At 32.7% G+C, this 19,485-nt stretch overlaps 3 protein-coding genes across 3 annotated transcripts; all 3 read right to left on the bottom strand.

Moving 5' to 3' along the window:
• Nucleotides 1–2,249: 2,249 nt before the first annotated feature.
• LOC123010160 (actin-related protein 1) lies at nucleotides 2,250–5,995 on the bottom strand. The gene is made up of 4 exons (XM_044406865.1): nucleotides 5,867–5,995; nucleotides 5,747–5,811; nucleotides 5,369–5,695; nucleotides 2,250–3,116 (listed from the first exon to the last, which is right to left on the bottom strand). The coding sequence occupies exons 1-4, from the start codon at nucleotides 5,912–5,914 to the stop codon at nucleotides 2,426–2,428; spliced, it is 1,131 nt and encodes a 376-aa protein (XP_044262800.1). The 5' UTR covers nucleotides 5,915–5,995; the 3' UTR covers nucleotides 2,250–2,425.
• A 73-nt stretch (nucleotides 5,996–6,068) lies between these two features.
• Nucleotides 6,069–11,173, bottom strand: LOC123009751 (cell division cycle protein 16 homolog). The gene is made up of 6 exons (XM_044406261.1): nucleotides 11,012–11,173; nucleotides 10,661–10,966; nucleotides 10,449–10,611; nucleotides 9,942–10,400; nucleotides 6,667–7,066; nucleotides 6,069–6,616 (listed from the first exon to the last, which is right to left on the bottom strand). The coding sequence occupies exons 1-6, from the start codon at nucleotides 11,078–11,080 to the stop codon at nucleotides 6,091–6,093; spliced, it is 1,923 nt and encodes a 640-aa protein (XP_044262196.1). The 5' UTR covers nucleotides 11,081–11,173; the 3' UTR covers nucleotides 6,069–6,090.
• A 1,257-nt stretch (nucleotides 11,174–12,430) lies between these two features.
• On the bottom strand, nucleotides 12,431–18,566 carry LOC123009596. Its single transcript, XM_044406007.1, has 6 exons — nucleotides 18,150–18,566; nucleotides 17,904–18,077; nucleotides 17,739–17,847; nucleotides 17,507–17,681; nucleotides 15,113–15,248; nucleotides 12,431–13,279 (listed from the first exon to the last, which is right to left on the bottom strand). Exons 1-6 carry the CDS (start codon nucleotides 18,279–18,281, stop codon nucleotides 12,881–12,883), a joined length of 1,125 nt encoding a protein of 374 aa, XP_044261942.1. The 5' UTR covers nucleotides 18,282–18,566; the 3' UTR covers nucleotides 12,431–12,880.
• Between the last annotated feature and the right edge of the window lie 919 nt (nucleotides 18,567–19,485).

Genomic DNA, 19,485 nt, shown 5'->3' with positions numbered 1-19,485 from the left:
ACTGTCTGTATTATGTATTTGACAACCATTGACAAACTATTGTGTGCAATACCTCCTTACCAAATCAAATTGTTATTTTTGGTCTTCTATGGCAAATTTTATTGAATTTGGGAGTTCGTCGCTCTGAAATCGCTGAAATAGCGTAAAGTAGAGAAACTTTTATTTTTTGCCTTGTTGCACCACAATGTGATGAATTTTTCGCTGAAAAAAAAACCAGCTAACATGCTTGAAATAAACTAAATTAGCATTATTTTGTCTTAAACGACGTGTTCTTTGGTAAAATCTTAGTTTTAATGAAGATGCATTATTCTGGCCCAGAACGACGATTTTTTGGCCTTCTTTTTTCGCCAAATCTGTTCAATGTTAATAGTTAATCAAAAGCTCAAAAACAAACTAAATTGCTCCAAATAGCTAAAATTATTTGTCATCTTTTGGCAAAATCGGCCGAATTTAATGAGCTTATTGCTCAAAAAACACGCTAAATCCTGATAAACCAATAATTTTTTTTTTTGCAAAACGTGCGTTTCTCGATAAAAAATTAGTAAACTTTTTTGGATAGTTCATTGTTCTGACCTAAAGCGCCGATTTTTTAGTTGGTTTGTTGAGTTTAGTGAGTTCCTCGCTACAGTAAAAAATCTTTCTTACAAAGAAAAGTTTATTATTATAAAGAAATCAATAATTGATAAAGCTGCATTTTAGCCTAGACTGTGCTCGCTTAAAATAAAAAAATTGAAAAGAGACAATTTTTAGCTTAAATATTTATATTTCATAATTAGTAGTAAGACCCCTTGAGCACACAACACGTTTTTAAAGTTTTTAAAGTACCCTTTTTTAAAAGTGAAAATTTTAAGGAATCCATTCTGTTCTTCCAAAGATGATACCCTTTTTAAAAAAGTCAAAATCTCAAAGTATCTATCCTGTTTTTTCAAAGCTAAATTCGATTTCGGCCAAACAAATTCACCCTTGAAAACACTTAAGAGTTGTGGATTTTACCCTGTTTTTAAGTTTGTACTATATGGGCTTGTTCAGTACACAACACTAACTTAAGGATTCTGCCCTGTTTTTAAATTAGTTTCACAACTAGGTGATAAAGTCAATTCAGAGGCGATATTTAATAGCCAATTATTTAATACAGTTTTCAGTTGTTCCAAAATACCTAGATTGGGGACAAGGTACCAAAATCAAATGGAGCAGCTTTTATTAAGATATTTGAAAATTCATCATTTTCGTATGAAATCGCTTTGTTATCATTCTTTTTAAAAAAGTACAATATGCCATTTCTATATCGAAAAACACTGTTTACATCAGATGAAACCGTGTAAGGAGAAACACACCTCCAGGGATGAAACAAACACTAGGAAATAGTTCGTTAATAATTGAGTGTTCGGGTTTCATACTACATACATTCATTCCATTCAATATAATAATAATTATCATAAAATAAAAGTATCGAGCGATCAAGATAATTTGTAATCGTGTCATCTTTGGATCCGAAAACGTATGTCTGTAAAATGTCAAGTAAAATGACAGGTCGAAAGGTAAAATGACATGATCAAAAGGGTGATGATTATAATAACTAAAGTTATAATTTACCTTCAAAAAAGAACGGTCCTATTCGTATTATTATACGTCCTACTCGTATTAATTTACCGTTTTACCTTACGACTTGTCATCCAAGAAAGAAGTAGACGTTTTGAAGTGTTTATGGAAAAAAAAGAAGAAGAATTACAACGATGAGGATTGTCTTTCAACACTTTTAAGAAAATATTTCCCAGCTTTTATAAGAGATTGTGTGATTCGGCGCATCCCATATTTCACGCTACAAATACTCTAATGATTATAAAAATTGTAGGGATTTTGTGGGAGGTATATCCCTTACCAAGAGGAAAGCTTTTCCTAAGAGATGATCAAAAGCCTGAAACTATGATAGACGTATTTACGATGTGTAAATAAAAAGATGATCAAAAATCTAAAACTGTGATAGAGTACTATGAGTAAATATAAATAAAAACCTGTAACTGTGATAGATGTATTCACGATGTGTTAATAAAAAGCTTATTTTGAAAATTATCTTGAACTTGGTTAATTTCGTAAATGGCAAAAATGCTTGTGAAAAACATAATTTTAATAAACGGTAATTTAAAAAAACAGCTTTCGATTTTTTGACTGGTTTTGATAAAATCTGTTGAGTCCCTCGCTACAGTGAAAAATCTTTCTTACAAAGAAAAGTTTATTATAAAAAAGAGAAATCAGTAATTATTAAAGCTGCATTTTAGTCTAAACTGTGCTCACTTAAAATTATAAAGTAAAAAAGAGATAATATTGACACAGTATAAAGCTTAAATATTTATATTTCATATTAAACATAATAATTATAAATTAAGAATCGTTTGTTGCCACTTAAGCTTTAAATGAAAAATAAAACCTAAAACGTTTTCCTATGTACTGCCCTTTGTCCCTCCTCATCAAACTCTCTTTTCGACACAACCATCTTTTTGAACGTATCCAACGACGCCAGAATTGACCCCCCGATCCACGTCGAGTACAGCCTCTCCTGGGGTGCTGAAATTTTAATCTGCACGTCTTTCGGCGACAACTTCTTTATTTCCGACAACAGCCGATCCCCAAACCCTTTGAAGAGCGTCGACCCGCCTGAGAGCACGATATTTTTGAAGAGGACTTTCCTAAGGTCGAGGTCCGACTTCTGAATAGCGTAGACAAGCACCTCGTGGAGCCCCTCGCACTCCTCGCCGATGAGGTCCGGCCTGAAGAGCACTTCAGGGGCGCGGAAACGCGCCGGTCCGATTTGGATTACGTTGCCGTCGGGGAGGGTGTAGTTGATGTGTTCGGTGTCGACGGTTTCCTCTTTAAGGGGGTTGTTGGCGAGATAGCAAGCTTTCTCTTTGATCGTTCGAACAGTTTCGAATTCGGCCGTCGTTCGGAAATTGATGCCTTCTTTGCGGAGGAGGAGGCGCAAATAGCGAGAGACATCGCGACCGGCGATGTCCACCCGCATTATGCTGTGGGGCATGGCGAAGCCCTCGTAGATAGGCACTGCGTGGGTCACTCCGTCGCCTGCGTCCAGGACTACGCCAGTAGTCCGACCAGTCGAATATCTGGGAAAGGGGACACAACATTTTTTAAAACAAGCGTTTAGGTTTAATAATAAACATTGAAAATTTTCGTGAATTGGCCAGAAAATCCCTATATTAAAGTTGTGTGACAGATAAATAAGTAGCAAAACTTATTTTTAGTTATACTATACAGGGTGTGCCAAGTTTGGACCGGCCCAAAAAATATTTGTAATTTATTAAAAAAAATGTTTGCTAGTGCAAACGATAGACGATTATACAGGGTGTTCCGTCTAAACCCCACATTAGAAGTATTGGGAGTTCGAATAATCGTATTTATTTGAAAATTGGTACATATCCATAATCCATTAAGTCCTCCAAAATAAAAATATTTTCAAAATGGCGGCACTTCCGTTTATACCGGAAGTCCGTATCAACTTTCTTATTTTTAATGGAAAGCTATATTTTTTACTACGTTTTTGGATTAATCGGATTATTTTAAGGGATTTTCTTATCAGCTTTCCCTAAATTTAGCCGTTTTAAAAATTGGTAACTCTGCCATTCCTTAAAATTCTGAATTCGTTTTTTTGGCTTTTTAAAGAGAAAGCTTAAATCTTTCTTTAGGTATTTTCAAATTTTGAAAAAACAATTAACAAACCTCAAAATTCAAATACCCATAACTCATTTTTTTCAAATGAAATACAACAATTTTTATTTTACTAAATGGAAGAGAATTTAATTCTGCATTGATCTGTATTAACATTCCCTTTACCAAAATTTAATAATTGTTAAATTATGGTGACTTTTTGTTAAGACTGGAAAATCTATTACTACCCACACCCGTTTTTGCTAATTATTCAAAACCTATCAACTTTATCGTTATTCTATTTTCACAAATACCACAGAATTTTATCATATAGAAAATATTCCAGTTAATTTTTTTTTTTCTCCAAATTTAATTTTTAAGGTCTCACTACCATACCCCAAAAATGTTGTACAATATCAAAACAGCAAATTAAAGTGTATTTAATCTTCTATCGTTTACACTATCAAAATTATTTTTTAATTAATTAGAAATATTTATTTTTGAGCCGGCCCTAAAACTTGAAACACCCTATACATATCATTGGTTTAATACCCATTCGAAATTTTCTCAAATTGGCCGGAAAATCCCCAAACTTTTTTTGCATAGATACCTAAGTAGTAAAATTTCCAATTTCATAATTTGACATTTTATGTTTTTTAATATTACATATTATTTCCATTACATTGATATCAATAGTAGATCTCTAACTTTAATAAAATAAAATAAATAAATAAAATTAAGCCAAGTATTTAGCTACTGATTTTAAATATAAAAACTGGAAAAGATGAGTAACATCGTACATTTACTTACATTTTTTTTTAGAAAAAACTGTTTTGTTTCACATTTAAAATTCTCTTAAATTGATTAAAGTCCTTCTTGCATAAGGTAAAGGCGGGTAACATTGACATAGAGGTAACTTTGGCACATCTTTAAAATACACGGCCAATTTTTATAATTTTCTATTAATTCAGCAGAAATATTCACTTTTACCAGAATTTATCCAAATGTCAATGTTAACCGACATGCTGCGTAACATCCACACTTTGCAAAGGTTTAAAAAAATATGAATAATATTGAAAACTGAAATACAATTTACAAATTGTTTTCTAATATGTAAGCATTGTAAATTGCTTCACCTTAAGCCAAATCTGCAATTGTTTATTGCTAAAAATCAATGAAAAAAAATCTAAAGATGTGTCAATGTTACCCTTTGTTACCTTATATAGGAAGCAAAATTTTCAATTTACAGATAGAAATTTCAGATTTGACATCTATTGCGTTTATTATTATTATTTATTTTCATTAAACCGTTAACAGATCTCTGACGTTTATAATATGAGTAAAATCTTATTTCATTAGTGATTTTTAAATACATATTACTTACCGTTTTACGCACTTTTTGTATAATAATTAGTGCGATGTAGAATACTATAAAAATTGTGATTGTTTTTCAAGAATAAAATTTTTCGAATTTTTTTAGTTTTTGAGTTTTGCAAAAAAAACCCAACTTGCTCATCATCTTTATTTAAATTGCTTTACAGATGAGTCACCACTCAGCCTAGAATAAAGTTTAATGGCGTAAATATACCGTTTGTTTTTTTTTAAATCTATTATTAGTTTTACCCCAATTTTATAAAAAATATTGATCAAGTTTGGAATATTAATTGACATATTTTTTATGCAAACTGTTATAAATAATTTTTTTACTTACAAACTAAGTACAGCCTGCATGGAGATAAACAAAGCGGGTACATTAAACGACTCGAACAAAATCTCTGCCGCTTTTTCCCGATTCGGTCTTGGATTTAAAGGCGCTTCCGTTAAGAGAACTGGATGTTCCTCAGAAAAAATTGATAACTGGTCTTTGCTGTAAATGTAAGTCCAAATTTTTTCCATATCATTCCAATCCGTCACAATCCCGTGCTCCATTGGATATTTAATCGCGAGTAAACCGCGATGTTCTTCCGCTTTGGGGCCTATAAACACGTCCCCTTCTAGCGCTCCTGCCATCACTCTTACGTGTTTCGGCCGACCGATACTACAACAAAAGTGTAACTTGATGTTCATTCGGCGATTTAGAAATACTCACTAATTTGGAAACCTACATTTGGGGATTTGGTCACCTGCGAAACCCGCTTTGATAACCCCAGAGCCCTGAATGTAGAAAAAACAATTAAAGTTGAGGGATTTTTGAAAGATAAGTACCTACATTGTCTATGACTACAGGTTGGTTGACGATAACATCGTACGTTTCCATTTTTTTAATTTATTTATTATTTCGCATACACGCCTTTTGGTGACAGGAGGAAACGTCAATTGTCAAATTACCGAACTGTCATCACAAACACAAAAATCCCCAGATTTAATTTTTTTAGGTTGGTATAGTGAAAGCGCGATTTTGTATGTAATCATTTTATTTGTAAAAAATTAGATTTATTCTTTATTTATTCCACTAGCGTCCGCCATGTCCACTTCTATACTCATACTCATCTCACTGGGGGCCATTGACGCCGACTCTTCGTTCGCTTGCGATGTTTCAGTCTCGGTGTCCCCCAAAGCCTTCGTTTCGATATCAAATTTTGGTATAAATTCTGGAGCACCTGGATACGGGGGTTTTTCTTCGGCTAATTGTTCGATAACATAGTTCAACATAGTGGTACAAAACGAATCATCAATGCGCAGTCCTAGGGCTTTATGAAACCAATCCACGGCGTCTTCAGTGTGCCCCATGAGGGCATGTACGAAAGCAATAGCCGAATACGTACTCGCCGACTGGGGGGCCAACAACAGCGCCTGGTGGTGAAAATCCAAAGCCTCTTCATATTTCTTCAGTTTGCGACATGTGTGTCCTAAATTATTCAACAACCCTTGCCACCGTTTCGGTATTATATCAGGATTTGATTTAACCTTCCTGATCCTGGCCAACGCGTCCTTGAAGTGTTTTTCCGCATCTTTGAAGCTACAAATAGTATTTATAGAAATTTAGAAAGAAAAATGAAAAAACTGTACTTTAAATTTTGAAATGCTATTACGCCCATTTCGTGCATGACAAAGGGGTCATCCGGCGCAATGTTTTGCGCTTGTTTGAAGAACTTTTCGGCGAGTCTTACGTTGTTGGTGAGGCCGCATTCGAGTCCGATGTAGAGGAGGGGCAAGTGGCAGCCTTTCATCAATTGAGAGGCTTTGAAATAAGCGGCCATCGCTTGGTCGTGTTCGTTTTCGATGGCGAAAGAGTGGCCGTAGGCGAGCCACGCAGGGCCGAATAAGCGGTCGAGACAGGTGGCCTTTGACAGGAAACGGCGGGCGCAGTCACTTTTGCCGATTATGTAATAGTAGCAACCGACGGCGAACCAGGAAATCGCCAAGTTGGGGTAAAGATCCACCAGCTTGTGGGCCAGGGAAAACAGTTCTGAAGGAAGAAACAAATTCATTTGTGTAAATTATCTCAAAAGTAAAAAAAATACAATCTATTGTTGATTTATTCGTAGAGATTGGGAATAATTACAAAATTTAAAAAAATAGACACTGTTTATTCAATGTAACGCATTTAGGAAGTGTCTTACTAGTCTTTAACACAGTTTGTTAACACTTTGAATATTAATTACAGTAAAATTTTATTTGTTTTTTTGTCTTTTTTTTTACTTTTTTTAAATTTTGCAATTATTCCCAATCTCCACGAATAAATCAACAATTACAAAAAGTGGGAATAAGAAAATTATACAATATCTAACAATTTAATCCTCATTCTATTGCAACCATTGGCTGTAAAGTCATTTAATTTTGTTTTACGATAATACAATACATTTTCAGTTTTCACATTTTCATTTTGCAACCTATAAAATTCTTTTTTAATTTTCATAATCCTAGACATCTCATTTCAAGTATTTTCATCCTTATTTTTCGTACTATTGTTTCTTATTATTATTTATTTATTATTTTCAGTGGATTATTCTAAAACTTCTCAATTTTTTCACTGTGTTAATTTTGAAATATTGTTCCTCAGTTGTTTCAATCTTATTTATTTCTCAATTCTTATTTATTCATGTATTGTTTATTGTTGAGAATTTTTGTACTGAGAATGTTTTCAGTAAGTACAGAGTGGTTATAAATGATTTTCATCTAGCCAGCTGTAAATTTTCCATGTAAAATGAAAAATGCCGTTTTACGAAAATAGGGGTTCCTACTTGTTGTAACTCAAAATTAAAAAATCGCCGTTTACTAAGCGTCCATTTCGAAAATAGACTTCAATTATAAACTTGTTTTCTTCTAAAGTATACATTATTATCAATTATTATTGGAAATTAGTTGAAACAATAAAAATTTAATTAACAACAATTTATTATTAATTAATAAATAAGTGACACTAATGACAGAACTAGAGCTGTCAAAAAAGTAGAGCGGCACAAATAAAGTTACATGCAAAAAAATTCCAAAGCTGGCTAGACGAAAATCATTTATAACCACTCTGTATTTTTGTTCCAATGATTACCTTGTTTTAGGTTTTATTTTGAATTTCTTTATTTATTATTTACTCATTCTCAATTCAAATCTTCAAATTTAAAACACCATATTTGTCTATTTTTTTTATATTTCTACAATTTCTTTCTCACGTTTCATGCAATTTGAACGAATAATTTCTGTGGAAAACGAAAAAAACAGTAATAAATATACAAGATACTTAAAAAGTGTGCTTTGCGAATGAAATTGTGTTTTGTTTATGAATTATGCATTTTTTTTTCAAAATTGCACATTATATAATTTTTTTTCGGTAAAATTGAATAAAATGTAGATAGTTGTAATCCTGAGATCATAGTCTTTGTAAAAAAAACGTTTTATAGTAAGTTGTCATTTGAACAAAAACACGATGTCGTCATCATACCAAGAAGATCCAAGAAGAAGAAGTTGTCATTTAAAAAAAAATAAAATAAAATTTTGCAGAACTCAAGAAACAAAAGAAAAAAACTCGGAAAATGTTATTACTGAGAAACGTCACACTTTTATAGATAATATTTTAGCATTCATCAATTAGTTTTTCCAAAAAATAAATAGTCTAAGCAAAAAACGACTTTTTTCATAATTTCTGTCCACCTGATATAAATTATGGTTTATGACAACATATTACAATGTTGACACATTTTAAATAAATTCTACAGCGTGTTTTGAAATGATTTTCATTTAGTCGCTTATAGAATTTCTTTACATGTAAAATATTCGGTGCTCTACTCATTTTGAATTAGATAGTTCTGTCAATAGTGACAGCTGTCAATTGAAATAAATTAACATTTGAGGTTAATTAGATTCAATATTTATTAAAGCGGCATTTTTTATTTTGCATGGAAAGGTCACTAGATGAAAATCATTTTAAAACACGCTGTATAAAATAGTAGAGTTTTTTTAGCTTTAGGGTCCAGTTATAAGTGCCGTATTATAACACAAGTGTTGTATTATAACTCTTTTACACAGAAATCAAATTTTTTGACCCATTTCGCGCTGTTGTGATGTTTCCAAAATATTAATAGAAACATTACGAGGTATACATTTTTTTTGAAATCAGCAGTTTAAAATTTTTGAGGAAAAATAATATAGTTTCAGTTTATCAAGAAAAATAGTTTAAATTTGCCAGTTGTGATTCATACTTGTATTTTGATAAAACTCAATTAAGTTTTTTTATTTTGTTTTTGTTTATTCATTTATTGTTCACTGTTGAGAATTTCCCTCCTAAGTTTAGACATTCTCATTTCTTTTTGACCTAACTTCCCATTCTTAGCTAAATTTTAAGTTACCTTTACTCAATTTTTTTTGTTTTTAATCTCAGTCTTACATTATTTTGTCTTCAGTTCTTATTTTCTGTTTTTCGTTGTTAGGTATGCTTTCTTCCTTATACTGAATTTTGTATTTACTCGTCAACTTCTCCATTTTTAATTTTCAAATTTTTATTCTAACTTTTTATATTTCTTACTTACAGTTCTAAGATTTGATCGCTGTAACTTGTAACTCAAATTTTGAAAAAACTCAACTTATCAAATTTAAATAAATATGAAGTGGGTTAAAGTTACAAAATACAAGTTGTCAATAACTATATTTTGGTATGTTATGTTTACCAGTAGTGCCAACGAAATAGGAATAATCTGTAAACTGACATCTTTCACGTTTGTACGGCCACCTTAAGTGACAGTTGTTTTGCCTATTTTAGTATTTCCGAAGAATCGGTCCCTGTAGATTTTTTCATAGTTATTGACAACGTATTTCGCGTGCACTTGACTCACTTCAAATAATTTCCTTACTATTGCTAAGCTTCAGTTCCACTTGACATGCTATATGGATCGGCAAACACCCATTGTGATAAGGATCCTCCCGCAAAATCGCCTCAGTCAACTCACTACATTGCTGATAGTCACAATTATAGTACAAACGTTCGGCCTCAGCCACTTGCATATCTAAACTTTGTTTCAGTTTAGTCAAAACCGGTCTTTCGAAATGTTCCACATTTTTCATCAAGTTTTTATCATTGTTTCTGGCCACGTTGGGTGTACTACTTATTGACGTTGAAGCTATCACACTGGGAGTAGTAGGCAATGACGGTATACTGTTTAAAATTAACTCAGAGGAATTACGTTCTGTTATTTTCACCCCAATTGGTGTGTGGTATTTTTTTAATTTACTTCCATAGAGAGTCAGAAGAATTTCAGCCTCTTCACCGTTGCACTGTTGCATGATTGGCAGAGCGTTAATTAATTCTTCCTCTAAAAGAACAATGTTGGAATAAATTTGGAAAATTAAATGAATCAAACCTTCACGGGCAGTGAGCATTTGGTACTTGATCAGAGATTCAAACGCTTCAAAACAGTAAACGTCGTATTGTAACGCTTGTTTGTAGCAATCAGCAGCAAGGCCTCTATTATCCATACTTTCAAACACCCTCCCTTTCAGCAGAAAAACAGAAGAGAAAACTTGCTAAAATTAGTAATAACGCAAAATTGGGGCGAATAAACTCAATACTTACATTTTTAGGAGTCTCATCAAACAGCAAAGCCTCAATATTCGCCGCATTTTCCGTACTGAAATCGAAATCAATCGAATTTAAAACTTGAAGTGCTTCATTAAATTCGTTCGCTTCTAATAAACACCTCGCTGTTAAACAATTACACAAGATGTAACTCTTATCCAGATTCTTCGAACGCAATAAATGCGAAGCCCTGTGGTATTGCTTTAACATAAACATGCATTGCGCTAACCAGTATACATCTCGGGGGTTTCCTGTCAGAGTTACCACCTTATCGGCCCAAAATAACGCAGATTGATACCCATGCTAGAATTTTTTTTTAAAGTAAGTTCTACAAATTGCTGTTTTTACCAAATCGAGGTACGTTTTCACTAGTTTACGATAAATATCAACGTTTGCAGTCGTATTTGTCATATTCATGATTTGAATGGCTTTAGTAAAATATTTGTTTTGACGGTTGAAAGTGAGGTTAGAGTTGAGGATTTTGCAACCTACTGCACAAAGGAGCGAAAAAACAACAAAATTGTTTTTTTGTATTAAAAAATGCTTTTAGTAAAGTCCATTTTTTTATTATTTTCTGGTGGGGGTGTGATAATCACGTTATAGGCTACGCAATTACGTACAGTTGGAGGCAAAATACCTTGGTCCTCACTTTTCTGACAGTTTAATGTAATTCAAGTTTTAACGTTAAAATGAATGACAATTTCAAATTAATGACAGCTATTACATTTTCCTATCAAAAATATGTACAACGTACAACTTGTCAACTATGATTGGCAGTAGCTAAAAATATGGTTAACAGTCCTAAGGCATGCTTTACAATTTAATGTCATTCAAGAGATCAAAAAAAAAATAGAGTAGGCGGTGATTAAAGTCCTTCAGATGGCAATCCTGATTTTTGACATCAAATGTCAGCGGAAACTTTGACAAGTTTGCGTTTTATTCCTTTTGAGTGAAATCATATTCAAGAAAATTTTTATTGGTGACAAGAGGAAAACGGTGGATGGTCATTTTCACTTTCAGATTGTGTAGAAAATTCCAGCCCAGATTCCCAGCCAATGTGTTGCCAACTGTAGAATTTAATCGACGCCTACTCTAATTTATTTTTCATTTGATTGCACGGTATTTTGTCTCCAATTGTAGCGACTAAGCAACGAGACTGTTTACAAATGTTGATAAGAGATAGCCATAAGTACGTCTTTCGAATTATTGACTCACTTGCATATACAGTGCGATCAAAAAGTCTTTCTATCAAGTAGGCGTCCTAGTTGAGGACGTATGTTGCATGGCAGTTCGTATGTTGTCTAGATGTCAAAAAATTAAAGCATTAAGCTAATTAAATTGAATTATTCTATGAAACGTCTCAAAACAAACTAAAATAAGATTTTGTTGGTGTTTATTTATAAAAATCGTTCACCACGGTTTGCTGTCATAATTTACATAAAAATTATTTTGACATTTCTCATTGTGACATTTTATCTTCCAGACATACGTTTTAAATTTCTACGCTTGCTTGATAGACAGACTTTTTGATCGCACTGTACAAAAAAGACTATACTTTTGTTTACTTTTAAATAACCAATTATACACGTACGAAATAAAAACGGTCATTATTAGGATATTACTTCAAATTTTTTCAAAACGCTTCTTCTAACTACATTTATATACTGTCTGAATGATTTCTTGATTTGTCCAGTTTACTTCAAGGTTTCATTCGATGTCGGTAATGTAGAGTTCTTGATGGAATTGGATAGAAAATTTTAGAGCAGCTCCTTTCATGTCATATATTTGCTTATTCACAATTTTTTAACAATTAAAAATAATTTACAAACTATAAATTGTACATGGGTTTTATGTGTTTGTTTCAGTAACGTAGTAACAAACGTAAAAAGAAATGGCAAATTTTAAGAAGTAAAAAAGTAACGACTAAAAATATCAGATCATTGACACTTTTATAATGTCATTAACGTAACACAGTAACAAAAAAATTGCCAACGTAACTTAAAACGAGCCTTCATTGCTTGTTGACAAACCTCACAATTCTGCAACGATCCCTTTTTACCCTCAATAAGCAATAGCCTCGTCTCAGCTGCCTTCTACTGGCCTGAAGAACACCGTAGAAAAATAATTTCGATCACAATCCTCATTCACAACACAAAACAATTGCGACTAGTGTGTCACATGACCTCACAAGCAACGCTACAGAAAGATAGCCGGAAGTTAAATATAGGTATATCTCGGTTTGGGTAAATCCCCAAAAACCGTATCGCCGTGTACACTTTTCGCCAAGGCCTTAATGCTGGCTGCTATGTCCGTATTGGCCTCGACAGGTGGCGCTTCGTCCACATCTTCGAAACTCCGGTTTTTGGACTGTGAGAGAAAGGCCGGAATCGTCATCGGAAGCGACTTGGCAATGCCGGTATTTGTCCCACGTTTCGGGATTTTAACGCCGTCTTCACGAATAGCCTCGTCGAGGTCGCTTTCTTCGATTTCAGAGGCGGTGCCCGAGTGGTTGTCATCAGTGCCGTCGAACTCGAACAAGCCTTCAGTGTCGAATGAGTTGACTTGGTTCAAGGGGCAGCTTTTCTGACGCTTGGGGGTGTGGCGCAGCGAGTTGGACTACAAGTTAAACAATTAATCAACAAATAAACAACTAAATGTCAATTAAGAATTTTTCAGAAGTGATCTTTTTTTAATTCTTAATGGAAAACGTGACAAAAATAAATTGGTTTGCAGAATAAAAATTATTATGATCTTGAACAATTTCAAAATTAACACAAATTTTCATTTTTTGTTTTCCTTTGTTTTGTTTTATTCTCATTCCTAGTTTTCAATTTTCTTAGTTATAAAATTTTTTTCCAAATATTTTTTTAATCTTTTCACATTCATATAAATTTCTTAATTTAGGTTTGTTCTTAGTTTTCTAGTTCTCAGATTATTCAATACAAAGTTTCTTCCAAATTCTTACACTCCATTATTAATTATTTTCATGATTAATTTTCCGATTCTCATTTTTTCTTCAGTTTTTTGAATGACATTTTTTCTACCAATGTTGGTCACCTCAAAATTATTTTCTTTTCAGTTTCAACATTTTTTTCTACAATTCAAAATTCCGAATTTATGTTTTGTCTTAATTTTCTCGTTAGTTAGTTCATTCATTAGCTCCCATTTTTCTTATCCTTTTTTATCTTTGCTTTCTCTTTTTTTACAATTAGGTATAGTCTAGATAATGATAGAATAGTGACAGAAAAGTAACTAGATTGCCGACATCCTCCGCCCAGAAAATAGTACCTTTGAAATTGCGTGGGAAAGTACATTTTTAAAATGTCACATTGAAATTAAAAGCTTATATCTAAAGTTAGTGTTTTTTACCTAATTCAAAGTAATATAAGAAGTGAATGTAAAACATGCGCCATAATTTAAACAAGCTGAATTTGTTCCATAACACATACACTGGCGGACACGGAATTTTGGACATCAAATTAATGACAGTTCAGAAAATGTCAATGTAAGCCACGCTTTATTGTCATTATCATTGACGTTTGAAAGTTTTAGTTGAAATTTATTTTTGGCGTCGATTTTACGAAACAATAATCCCAGCAATACGTGTTTTTATATAAGATCAATAAGTTATTTTGATTTGTTGTCATTTTTTCTCTCGCTCTCAGGATAGAAATTACAAAAACCGAAAGTGAGGTTAGTTGTCTAAGGCCCGTTTTACATTGATATGTCAGTCGAATGACAAATCGTCCAAAATTCCGTGTCCGCCAGTGTATTACGGGAAAAAATTATTCACTGTAATTTTTCCTTTGATATGATTGGTCTGCTAATTGCTAACAATTCAAATGGGCGGAGTATTCATCTTCTCAGTTTATAGACAATAATAATTACTTTCAGTGATGCCAGATTAGGGAATTTTTCCCTAGTTCTAGGGATTTTTCTAACAAAAAGGGAAAAAGGGATTTTTTTTCAATTTTTCTTAATAATCTAGGAACTTTTTACATTTTCAGTGAAAATCTCAATTTTTTTTTCACACTGCTAGCACAGTTTCAAAAATTACAACAATTTTTAATATGAATATTGTAACTTCGCCAAGTTAGTGCAATTATATATGAGTTTAGCACACAGTAACGCGGAAACCAAAAATGTATTTTCTGTAGTTACATGTGTAAAGACAAAAAAAGAACAAGATAGGAAGTGCATTAAAAGCCGTTTGCGTTTTTCGCGTTGCCAAGTTGACTTTTTTGTTGTTTGGAGTAAACACATTTTTATGTTGTATTTATAAATAATAATATTTATAAATAGTATCTTTTTAATTTTTTAAGTAGTTTAGGAAATTCTAGGGAATTTAGAAGCTACAATCTAGGAACAAGCGCTTAATCTCATCTGGCATCACTGATCACTTTAGCTTGGTTTTAATCGCGCGAGCGTAGCGAGTGAAAAAATACTTACGGTCATATGCGATGCAGTTTTGACACTTCCAGCCGCTAGAGGTTCGTTCAGTCTCGATGGCATCCCTTGCGGATTTGACATGCCCGTATTTGTACTTGAAGGTATTGTTTGTTGTGATGATTTATTTAAAATAATTCTGAAACAATTCAATTAACGAGTTGAACGATAAGACTGCGATTTGTGTGGTTTTGAATAACTTTTTATTTTATATTTAGCATACGATAACGATATCTTGTTAGAAAAATTAAAACAACCAAACAAACAATACGTCAACATTATCGACGAAAAGCCATTTCCTTGAATTCCTTGACAAAAAAATTTTGAACTTCAATAAATTCGCCCTTACCACAGACACATATACCTTTATAGTGATCTGTTACGTGACTGCTTAAAAAACAATAGTTTGCAATAAAAATCGAAATCAACAAACTTAATTGCTTTATAATTTTCGCATTAAAAAGATATGTTTTTTAAAGTCAAATGCTATTTGAAAAACACTACTTGTTGCGAATTTAAATATTTGTATTAAATTTAAATTTTGACCTTCAACTAGTGATTGGATTATCTTACCGTTTTTTCTTTAAGAAAATTCGAATATGATTCATCGATATGTGACTAATACACGCCTCCGGAGGTGTTTGTGTCTACCTAACAACCCACAATATCAACCATAAAAAATCAACTAATTATAACGGAAGTCTTTCATTAAATCCAAGCAACATAAAAATGCAATAATTTTACAATAGTCAATTCCAGAAGTTATCTATTTGCATCCATTTATATAATTTAATAAACACAACAGATAACCTCGCTATTTTACAAATTGATAATGGATTTTTTTAAATCAACTTTTTAGTATTTCTATTAAAATTAATTAATACTATTTGAACCTTGGTCACTGAACTGTTATAGGGGGCTTCTCTATCTGTTGTTTTAATTGAAAGTATTACGTTAAATTTAATCAAATAGTAAACTTCAAGTAAATTTCCGTTCCCTAAACTTAAACAACGTTTTTTCCACAATATTCCACTGCTGTGAATTTCGCCCCCTTAACCCTTAACTAGAAATGGCTAACTTCGGGCATTAATTCCGATTTGTGAAGTTCAACTTCGCAGATGATCAAAAAAAAAATAATAGTTGAAGTTGTAACAAAAATAAAATAATTACGACTAACATACTTAAGCTATACAAATCGACGATACAGACAGTCAAAGTTGAAGTTTTTTATGTTCGTAAATACATAAACTATTATAAAACTGGTTACAAAGTCTTATTTGAAAATTTATGGCTGAAAAACAATTCACACAATGAGATATTTTTTAGGAATGCTCGTAAAATATGAACTTTAACTACAAGTAGTTCTAAAAGTTTTTTGTGTATTTATTACATTTATTTATTTACGTGAACGTTTTATCAAACAACAAACAATGCCTAATTTGGATTTTTTTATTATTATATTAATAATAGTCTAGTAGGAGTTGATACAAAAAAATTAATCACACTTTCAATAAAGCGTCTGAAGCAAAGGTCTAGGAGATTAAAATATATATTTTTTTCCCCGTTTCAAATTCATACAGACTTTTCTACTCTACCACTTAGCTGTGGCCTTGGCAATGGCCACTGATGTGTCAAATTGTGGTAATCTATAGAAAAGTTGGAAACACACAAGAAGTCAATTTTTTAAAGAGGAAAAAGGTTTATAGTGTCTAGAAAATGTCAACTATAAACTGTGATAAAAGATTTAATTATTTTTGTGGCCTCCTAACCTGTAAACATCAAATTAACATACTCGTACAACTGACAACTATGGGAAAACGTGTTTCACGCACAAAGTGCGTAAAAACTTTCAAAAAACATCATCCTTCAGACACATTTATAAAATATTTCCTTTGATCTATCGGAAACTTATTTATTGAAATGCTATTTTACACTACTTGTTAATTACTCGACAATTGAAATCTTTTTTTGACCATTTAATTCTAATTTGATAGCGCCACCTAGTGGTGAGTTATTATTAAAAGTAGCGCCGAATTTATGACCATCTTACAAGGGAGAATTCTCTGTGGTGCATTTTTTGCTCGCATGTAAGTTTTTCAAAAAGCTCTAGTTTATGACAAAATTCGGTAACCTGTTTTTGATACACCCTGTATTCTTTATAAATCTTGATAGCCCTGCCATATTTAAAAATAAACAAAAATTAGAAGAAATTTTCAGTGTCACAATCAGGCTGGTAAACCTCAACATCTAAAAAATTTAACTTGAATTTATAACCCTTTTCAAGTCAACAGTATAGCCAATACTCATGCTAAAAACATCTGAAAAATTTGTATTGCATTGTGCTGATGTCATATTTCCAATCCAGACAACTTGACGAAAAATGTTTTTATTTCTTACTTTGTTAAAATTTGCTGTTCTCTAAAGGCCCTCTCTCTTAGTTCGTTGAGTTTCCTGTACTGTTCATCACTAAACTGTCTTATCCTGTCTTCAACGGCGATTGCTTCATTTTTCAAAGCCTCAGCAGCGACTTGTTTTAACCCCCTAATGACATTTTCAACGTCGTTTGGCAAATCTAAACAACAGCAGTATGAAAAATGTAAATTTTAGGTAAAATTTGGCGGAAACTTACAGGAATTTCCCGTCAAATCGTCCTCAACAATTTCGTCCGTATTGACGAGGATCTTGAACAGCTTGGAGAAGGCTTCGCTGTTCTGTAACTTGTTCACAGTCTCCTCGGTCTGCAAACGCACCAATTTTTGTAAGCAAAAACTGTCTCGAGACCGCGTCAACTTACGAAAAGCTTCGAGTTGACGAGAACACAGGAAGCACCCTTTTCTCGATGTACTGCATGCGAATGAACATCACAATTAATACAACAATGAATAACCCAAGCGCCTACATTTCTAGTTTCTATCAACCCTGAGTGGGATTTATTAATGTTAATTAATTTCCCGACTTGCTGAATGTCCTATAAAAATACGATTAAGTTGGCGACGACCTGTCAAACTGTCAATGATCGTCAATTGTCTCCTCTTTCTACCTGTTTGAAGAAGCTGTCTTGGACCTCCTCCGGAGACAACCCCAACGTTTCGGCGGTGACCTTCTGCAAGTCGCCTTCAGTTTCGATGATCACGTTGAGACAATGGCACGACAACATTTTCGACAATCTCATGTGAGAAATATTTACACAAGACCACTATGATTGCGAGACGCAAAACAATCGCGAATCGCGATTTCTACAGCTGTTGATGAGGACCAGCAGCCCTGGCTTTGTTTACAAAAATTACGTAACAAGGACGAATGGGTGACTAGGAAGCAGCTCTCAAGATGGGATCTGGCAATTGTGTGGTGGAAGTTTATCTGAAATCGAGCGAAGGTACAGGAACAAGGACCGGGAAGACGGGACACAAAGGACGATGGAATTGTATAGAGACCAGCAGCAACGACATGCGAATTTGGACGAAGAGGGGGAGAGCATGCGCAATGTGGACGGCGCGAAATTTAAAAATTAGATGCGATTGAAACTTATGTTTTTGTATAATTGTGCAAAAAATGTTTTTGTATTTTAATTAACGCATTTATTTACCAAAAATAGTTTTACACTGGTTCAAAATTTAACAAATTAATTGAAAACTTGAGTTTGATCCGAGAAAAAAAAAACAAAAACTTTAAACAAAGCAAAAAGCATGAATTAGTTAAAATTCTTTTTTTATGCTTTATAAATGATAATTCTCTAACGCTTGAATTTTTCTTTGCAATGAGTCAGAATAATGAAGCTTTCATTTCAGATGTGCTCGTTTCAGGTGAATCAAAATATTTTTTTCTTTTCCAGTTTGAATTTGTTATTTCTTGTAAACTCAATCCGGGGACAAACTGTATATTTGATCTCCTTCCCCCACCATTTTTTTTAGAGTTAAATGCACTTTTGATAAGATTCATTTTCTTCAAAAATTGAGAAAAATTCCTACACGGGATGACACTTAAGTTAACAATGAATTTGAGGATGATTTCGATAATAAATTTGACTTTGAAATTTTGAACGTCAAATTGACATTTGACAGCTTCTGACATTTTGATACTAAAGTGAAAAATTAAAGCATCTCCCTGGCATTAGGATTTTTATGGGGTTTGAATTACGATTGTTATGATGATACAGACGGTATCAATATTAGCCTCAAAACAGTTTTTCCCATTAAAAATGAAATTACAAATGACCTACGTGACGGTAAGACACACTTTTGAGGTACAATTGCCAAGTAGTTTTAATGCAATTTTTTATGACAACAGTCGATATAATTTGTTGTTTTTTATAGAGAGTGGTTATAAATGATTTTCATCTAGCCAGCTGTGAATTTTCCATGTAAAATAAAAAATGC

Source organism: Tribolium madens, unplaced genomic scaffold (genome assembly GCF_015345945.1).
Source record: "Tribolium madens isolate multiple individuals breed KSU strain unplaced genomic scaffold, Tmad_KSU_1.1 Scaffold_7;HRSCAF=85;Tcas5.2_LG10, whole genome shotgun sequence".
NCBI lineage: Eukaryota > Metazoa > Arthropoda > Insecta > Coleoptera > Tenebrionidae > Tribolium > Tribolium madens.
Note: the sequence above shows the minus strand (reverse complement) of the source record. Positions and strands in the feature narration are given on the sequence as shown.

What these genes read in the sequence shown, in the direction of transcription:
- LOC123010160 (XM_044406865.1), bottom strand. Translation starts at nt 5,914, where the DNA reads ATGGAAACGTACGATGTTATCGTCAACCAACCTGTAGTCATAGACAAT. An exon ending in AAATGTAGGTTTCCAAATTA is followed by an intron (nt 5,696 to 5,746) that starts GTGAGTATTTCT and finishes CTTTTGTTGTAG; the next exon opens with TATCGGTCGGCCGAAACACG. An exon ending in ATGCAGGCTGTACTTAGTTT is followed by an intron (nt 3,117 to 5,368) that starts GTAAGTAAAAAA and finishes CCCCTTTCCCAG; the next exon opens with ATATTCGACTGGTCGGACTA.
- LOC123009751 (XM_044406261.1), bottom strand. Translation starts at nt 11,080, where the DNA reads ATGAATATGACAAATACGACTGCAAACGTTGATATTTATCGTAAACTA. An exon ending in TGAAAACGTACCTCGATTTG is followed by an intron (nt 10,967 to 11,011) that starts GTAAAAACAGCA and finishes AAAAAATTCTAG; the next exon opens with CATGGGTATCAATCTGCGTT. An exon ending in ATAGCATTTCAAAATTTAAA is followed by an intron (nt 6,617 to 6,666) that starts GTACAGTTTTTT and finishes TACTATTTGTAG; the next exon opens with CTTCAAAGATGCGGAAAAAC.
- LOC123009596 (XM_044406007.1), bottom strand. Translation starts at nt 18,281, where the DNA reads ATGAGATTGTCGAAAATGTTGTCGTGCCATTGTCTCAACGTGATCATC. An exon ending in GAACAGCAAATTTTAACAAA is followed by an intron (nt 15,249 to 17,506) that starts GTAAGAAATAAA and finishes GAATTGTTTCAG; the next exon opens with AATTATTTTAAATAAATCAT. An exon ending in AAACTGCATCGCATATGACC is followed by an intron (nt 13,280 to 15,112) that starts GTAAGTATTTTT and finishes TTTAACTTGTAG; the next exon opens with TCCAACTCGCTGCGCCACAC.